The following is a 6,817-nucleotide window of genomic DNA, read 5'->3' on the forward strand; positions in this document are numbered from 1 at the left end:
AGGGTGAGGGGCACCTTGGGGAATTTTCTTCCTAAATGTCTTTGCACTCAACTTTTAGCAACAAAGCATTGACCCCACTGTTTATAAATAGGGTAAAAATGAGGCCACTTAGTGGTAGGGCTGAGACAAAACCTAGGACCCACGTAGGTGGAGCCCATTCATGATACCACTCTATCTCCCTATACAGAGTGATTATTAAGACCAAACTTGTCCACAACAACTACAGAACATGGATCACAAAAATCACCATAGTGTCCTCTCCTCTGTAGTGAAGACGACTTGAATTTTGCTTTTGTGCCATTCCACACCCAAGCTCTTATCTATGTTCAACAACATATTTATGATTATTTTCATATCAGCTTCCTTCAGTCACAGCTAGCTAAACAAGTTAGAATTTAATTTGGTAGTGAATCTGTGTAGAGTAGGGTTTTTGGTTTTTGATAAAGATCTAACCCAAGAGCAAACAAAATGATTCAATATACCCATCTTCAGGGCTATGGCAGGAGAGGAACACATGGGCTTCTGGCAAGTAGAACAGGGCTGGCATGAGAGTGAGTCAGCAGAATGCTTCATTTCCCAAGAGCTGGGTATGTGCCTAACCACAAATCACTAATGAAAAGGGGAAGAACCTGAGGACATCCAATTTGGAAGTGGGAAGCCAGAAATCTGGCAGAGCCAAAGCCCACCCACTTCACTGAAGAACGGAAATGGGGCATAAGGGAGGCCTCAAGCAAGCATGAATCTGAGGGTGTAAGGAGGACGTTTTGAGAAGACAAATGCAGGTGTCCCAAAGTGAACCCATGTTGCGTAGTAAGAAGAGTTCCTATGTGGAAGACATAGAAACTAAAGCCAATGCCATTGTGACCTGAGAGTGGTGAGATTTGGGGGCAAGCAAAGTTCAAGTGGGGCTCCATAGGATATCAGAGGCTGCAGCTGTCCATTCCCACTGCAAAACCGTGTTTAACGTCTTCTCTCAGGTGCTTTGGGTAGCACTGAGTTTGAGAAGTGGAACATTCCCACATGTGCTGGAGCACAGCCCTATTATAGGGACAACTCGACCCAGAGCTAAGAAAATAGGACTCTTTTGGGCTCATCTGAGCAGGACCTAACAATAAGAAGACACAGCTGGAAGAGACCAAAGCAGGAAGCTTTTAGGGGTGCATTGAAGTGGGGGGCTACCTACTGAGACTAGGCGAACCACCATTTTCTGGGAGGAACAGTCCCCCAAGGGCCCATCTGACCCAGGCAGTATTGGAGGTAGCCCAAGTTAGGGCCTGGACCTTGAACAACAAAGAGTCCACCAACCATCCCCCCCTTCTCTCTGTAGTGATAGGGGTAGAGATAGGATTGTGACCTCTCAACGCATCCAGTGAACGAGCAACACTAAACAATTTTTCTGGAATCAAATGAGTACATTTGCTATTAACCTGACCACTATATTTTGTACTATTTGAAAATAGAGAAGATGGAGGCTCTAAAGATGTCCACTCCCCAATACTTGGCCAGAGCCCACTCTGCAGAGCAACCATAAGTCACCTTTGTGACATCACATGACTTAAGCAGCTGGTTGCCCCACGACCGAGACTATAGAATTTTGAGGACAGTATATATAGGGCATCGCTGCTGTGACCACAGGCATTTCTGATCCCACTTTTGAAGTGATAGGATCTAGGGTACCAAATGCTTGTTGATGTAGATCATCAACATGACTAGTCAGAGTACCTATGAGATGCAGGAAGCCAGGCTGGCCCCATCAGAGAAAGGACAGCCACCAATATTGGTCCAATATGATACATCCCCAGGCCCCCATGTGGGTCCCAGAGAGGCTTTGGAGAGGCACAGTAGCCAAGAAGAGAGCCAAGATCCAAGCCCACAATACAACCCTCAACCGCAGGCCCCAAAACAAAGCGCCGACAACGAGGAAGGAAACAACATTCTTTATGGACTGTCCTTCCCAAGAAAGCTTTGGAGGATAGTGGAGGATGATGCCTTCCAGTCTGTGTGCTGGAATGAAGACGGACACACCATGATCATAAAGGAAAACCTTTTCCAGAGGGAGATTCTCTGCCAAAGGGGCGAGGAGCAAATCTTTGAATCGAACAGCCTGAAGAGTTTTATCCGCTTGATGAACCTCCATGGTTTTAGCAAAATACGCCCTGATGATTCTTCAGTTTGCTCTCCAAGGAATAAGATAATGGTAAAGTACAAAGTCCTCCCATTTCCCATGTTCCCTTTTACTCAAACATCTTCCTAGTGGACCCAGAAGAATGATATACTGAAAAGGCTTCATTTCAGGGCCTACACCTTTTTCACATGATACAGTATTTATCAAAAAATTAGAAACTATAGATTTTTATTTGAAACTATAACCCCCTTAGAGATAACCTGCAGGGATGAGTAAAGACTCTGAGAGGCCAGTTAATGTCAAATAGATACCTTTTCTCCACAAATGACTAAATTAATTAATTTTGTTTCAGATCTACCAAAACAGCAATTTCCAGAGAGACAAGCCTTGGCTCCTCCAAAACATTAACGCAAAAGGCAATCAAGTGGCCCGAGTTTGTCCTAGGACCAGCGCCAGCCCTGCAAAGAGAAAGAAGAAGATGGCCCCCACAAGACGCTCTCCAAGACTACACCAGAAGGACAACAAAAAAGAAGCCGAACAAAAGGCTCAGGAGACAGATAAGAATGAATGGGGATCCAGTGCCACGCAGGCATTCGAGTTCTCCGCTCCTCAACCCCTGAGCAGTGCCAGGGAGGTCCAGTGTCCTATAGCGGCCAGTGGGTCAAGTGGGGAGGACACTTCTGTTAATTTCAAGTTTGTGCCCACGGCTACTGCCGGAACCGCTGGCACAGGGGATCTGTCCCCCAACCCCCCAAATGAACCGTCACAAGGTTCAGTGATGTCTTTATACAACATATTCTATTCTACGCTTATATCTGGCCTTTTAGACGTGGCTCCATCTCAGGACTCTCACCAGTCCGAGGAGGACCACGAGGGCTCCTTGGATAACAAGTGTTCACTCAAAAACAATGCCGGCCCATAGTATCACAGGCTTTGTAACCATGAATCCATTTCAGCTTTAGTAAAGGCTTAATTCCAGTTTGTTAATTCCACAAAATAAACAATCCAATAAGAATTGTGAGTCCATGTTCTTCTGTTTCTGTGCCACATACCCCATTAGATGAGCCTGAGGAGGCTAGAAATCCTGGCCCCAGAAAGACGTGCATCCCGGTTGTCCTCTTTCAAGTTCACCCACTCAGCCAAGGATCTGGCTTGGGCATCCTGAGGCAAGCTCAGGAAGACCTGGTACCCTGAGCCTTGCCTACTGAACAGGAGACAGAACACTCTGGCTCCTAACCTTGGGGGAATCACCTTACATTAGTCATGCATCCTGAAACAGGAGGGTCTTTGCTCACAGGTCCCCCTATGATGCCAGGAAGTTTCTGATCAGCATCTGAGTGTGTCTAGCCCACGTTCCAGGCACCTTGCAGAGAGGCCCACCTAGAACCTGGGCCACCCCATCTGCTAAGTGGTGTATGTACCCCAGAGCCAGTCTGGCCATTCCAGATAACACCCATGAGAAAGCCCATCGTCCTCACAGCTAACAACCATTAGTAACCCTGCTAGAAGGGACACAAATAAATTAAAGAGTGCCCACACGGAAAACAAAAAACTCTACCCATCACTTTTCCATCAGAGCTGTATTTCAGATCTCTCCTTGGGTCCCGAGGTAGCTATGTGACACGTGTATTATTATATAACAGAAGCCCTCGTGAGCCAAGGGACACTTATAGCAGACCAGTCACTTGCCAGGAGAGACAGGTGCTTTCTTTCAAAGTCTGATGGCCCTTCCACCGTGAATGAAGGCATGCCTTGGCTGGCCACCCTCTGGCAATCATTCAGTGCCTGCTCCCAGACCTCCCACAGGGTCCCTGGGTGCTGCTGAAGTGTTCTGTGAGTTTGACCAGAACAAAGAGATGGGAGTCCCAAACCATAATCAGTTCTGCTAAAACAGTTTTTTCTCTATAATGAGCAGGACCAAAAAGAGTGATACCACCAAGATATGTCCTGGCAGCTTCCCCATTTCCCTAAAGTCAGACAGAGTGTTTGAGACAGGCAATGAGCCCAGAGAGGCATCTCACGAGGACAGTCGCCTACATCAGGGCACAGAAATCTGTTTACGTGAACAGCAGATGGTGGGTAGTGCTCTCCATGACAGCGCCAATTCAGTTCCACATCTGTGGCATGATGGCCCTTTGATGGTGATGATTCATCTGGATTCTCAGAAACCTCCTGTGGAGTCCTCCTGCCCCTAGGAGATCAGGTGCTGTGGATGCCTACCTGGAAGATAGCCTTTCCCCTTTCCTGGGTATGAGCTTCAGTAACCACATGGGGTTTGAAAGTGCAGTCGGGTACTTCTGCTTCAGGTTGGTCAGGACAGCCTGGTATTCCAGTTCCACATCTTCCTCAGGAGCCACATTTTGGGGGCACTTCAGAGTCGCCCCAATGTCAGGGAGCCCCATGCACCATGAGAGAAGCACTGAGATGTTTTTCCTTCCATCAACCAAAGGAAAGGGTTCTTTCAAGTTATGCCCTCCAGAGCAACGCGGATTTCACCAAAGGGACACCGAGTGAGCTGGGTCCCTAAAGAACTTCCCATGTGTCAAACGCTGTTCAGGGAATTCTGGGTGAGGCCAGGGGAGAGAGGGAAAAGAAGAGGACAGAGCCTGGTCCAATAAAGGGCAGGTCCCAGCCTGACTGCTGTGGGCAGCACACACAGGTCAGAGGAGCCCTGACTGCTGTGGGGAACCCACGGGCATTCAGCTCCCAAGCCCTTCACCAGGTGAAAGGAGCTGGTGTGGGACCTCGACCACTGAGGGATGAGCTAATGATCCCAGGATGCCATGGGCAGTGGAGGTGGGGCAGCTGTGTGAGATCAGCAGACAGCCTGAGTCTGGAGGCCACCCGACATTCTCTGTGTGGTGTGCAGCCTCCCCTGGTCTTTCACACATATACACACACACGTGTGTCCGTGTACATGCATAAACACACATGTGTGTGAACATGGACAACAGCACATGAAGACTTGGACCTTTCCCTGCCCCTCAGGTCACCAATTGGACTGAGAACCACTGTGGACAGAAGGCTTGACCCAGGTCATAGAAACGCTGCCCACAGAACCCCAGCCTGGGCCCCTTGGCGCCCCTTTGAAGGTGTGCTGCTTACAGAAACCACAGCCTCACCACCACAGGTTTAAAGAAAACAACCCCAAACTCCTGAGCAAGGTCCTGGGGGTACTCTTGGAGGGGTGTGAGCTGCGCTCAGGGTGTCACGTCTTGCCTAGGATCACTCCTTAGCCATACTTCTCCCTTCCCAGAGCAGGGCCTGAACCTGCCTGGGATTCCACCCCAGTCTCTCCAGCAGCAGCTCCCGCCTGAGGACATATTTCCAGTCCCTGTTCGCAATGTGGGTGGTGATTGTACAGTTGCCCTGGCTGCTCACTAAGGTTGCCAGTAAGTCTCCAGAGTCTTCACTGCATTTAAGTCCAAGCCTGCATAAGGCTGCGGGAAGGAGAAGCAGGAGAAGTCCATCTCCCTAGAGATCTGTGGGCCTCATGTGGCCTAGGGAAACCACAAGTGTGACTGTCCATAAGCATCATGAATCAGCCCTCCATGTTCATAGTCTGTGGGGTGACCTGTCCCCAATGTCCCCCGGGGCCCTGGAAGCCCACTGACAGGTGTGGTGGGAGAGCAGAGTGTTGGCTCCTTCTTCCTATCCCCAAGCAATCAGCGGCCAGGCCCAATGGAAAGGGGTGAAAATGCAGATGCCTCGCCCATCAGATGGAGTCTTTGGGCGGCTCAAGGAAGAAGGTGGAGACAGGTAAAGATAGGCACTCAGCACAGGATGTGGTCAGTTCCACAAAGGAGGTCACTGAGGCCAGGGGAGCACAGAGGGGGGAGAAAGGGCCTTTTTGCCTTCACACCTGGGGAGTGGCTTCTAGTCCTCTCCCAGCACAGACCCTCCTAGGCTTTGATTCTTCTCTTCACCTCACCCCCACTCACCCCAGCACAGTCAGCTCCCTCCTCTTTTCACCCCAAGGCACTGCAGGATTCCAAGCACCCTGGTCCCTCTTCCAGGGCCGCTGGTTGCAAATACTTGGGATGCAACCTCAGCTGGGCCCTGGGACACCACGTTTTCAGCTCAGATCTGGCCCCTTTGGGAGCCACCCTCCTCCATCCCCTGGCTGCACCACTGCCATCTGCTGTCAGCAGGCACTCTGGCCCCACTGCAGCCCAGAGAAAGGAATAACTGGAGCAGGAAGAATCGGCACCAGTACACACACACCATGCCCATATCAGGCCCTGAGATGGCCATGATCTACAAATCCTAGAATTCAATCCTCAAATATCGGTGGTGGAGAAGGTGCCACACAGGGAAGAATAGATGGCCCTGGATCATGGGGGCCCTGACTACATCACCCACTGTCCTTGCCTTTTCCCTGGGGAAGGGGGTCCTAGTACCTGATGGAGCTTGGATTCCAAGGGGCTGAGGACCTGGCCTGTAATGTAATAGGACAGTCATAACCGGTGGCTCCACATCAACATCATAGGGCCTGAGCCTCAGTACCACACTCCACATGAGCAACCCCCCACTCTGGGTGACTCTCCTCCTGTCTTAAAGGACATAGACCTCACTTCAGCTAATATGTCCTCCTGTGTATGGAAACATGCCCACTCTCAAAGACAAGGCCTGGGGGCAAAAGCTGCCTGTGCTCACTCCCTTGCCAAACAGTGTCCTTCCAGTCCTGGCTCC

At 50.1% G+C, this 6,817-nt stretch overlaps 1 protein-coding gene and 1 pseudogene across 1 annotated transcript; one reads left to right on the top strand and one right to left on the bottom strand.

The window, feature by feature from the left end:
* Positions 1-1,729: 1,729 nt before the first annotated feature.
* Positions 1,730-3,086, top strand: LOC118704971 (heat shock transcription factor, X-linked member 3-like). Its single transcript, XM_036413084.2, has 2 exons — positions 1,730-2,197; positions 2,478-3,086. The coding sequence occupies exons 1-2, from the start codon at positions 1,730-1,732 to the stop codon at positions 3,045-3,047; spliced, it is 1,038 nt and encodes a 345-aa protein (XP_036268977.1). The 3' UTR covers positions 3,048-3,086.
* Positions 3,087-4,324: 1,238 nt separating this feature from the next.
* LOC118704972 lies at positions 4,325-5,595 on the bottom strand (annotated as a pseudogene).
* Between the last annotated feature and the right edge of the window lie 1,222 nt (positions 5,596-6,817).

The sequence above is a fragment of the Pipistrellus kuhlii genome, unplaced genomic scaffold (genome assembly GCF_014108245.1).
Source record: "Pipistrellus kuhlii isolate mPipKuh1 unplaced genomic scaffold, mPipKuh1.p scaffold_m20_p_49, whole genome shotgun sequence".
In the NCBI taxonomy this organism is placed as follows: Eukaryota; Metazoa; Chordata; class Mammalia; order Chiroptera; family Vespertilionidae; genus Pipistrellus; species Pipistrellus kuhlii.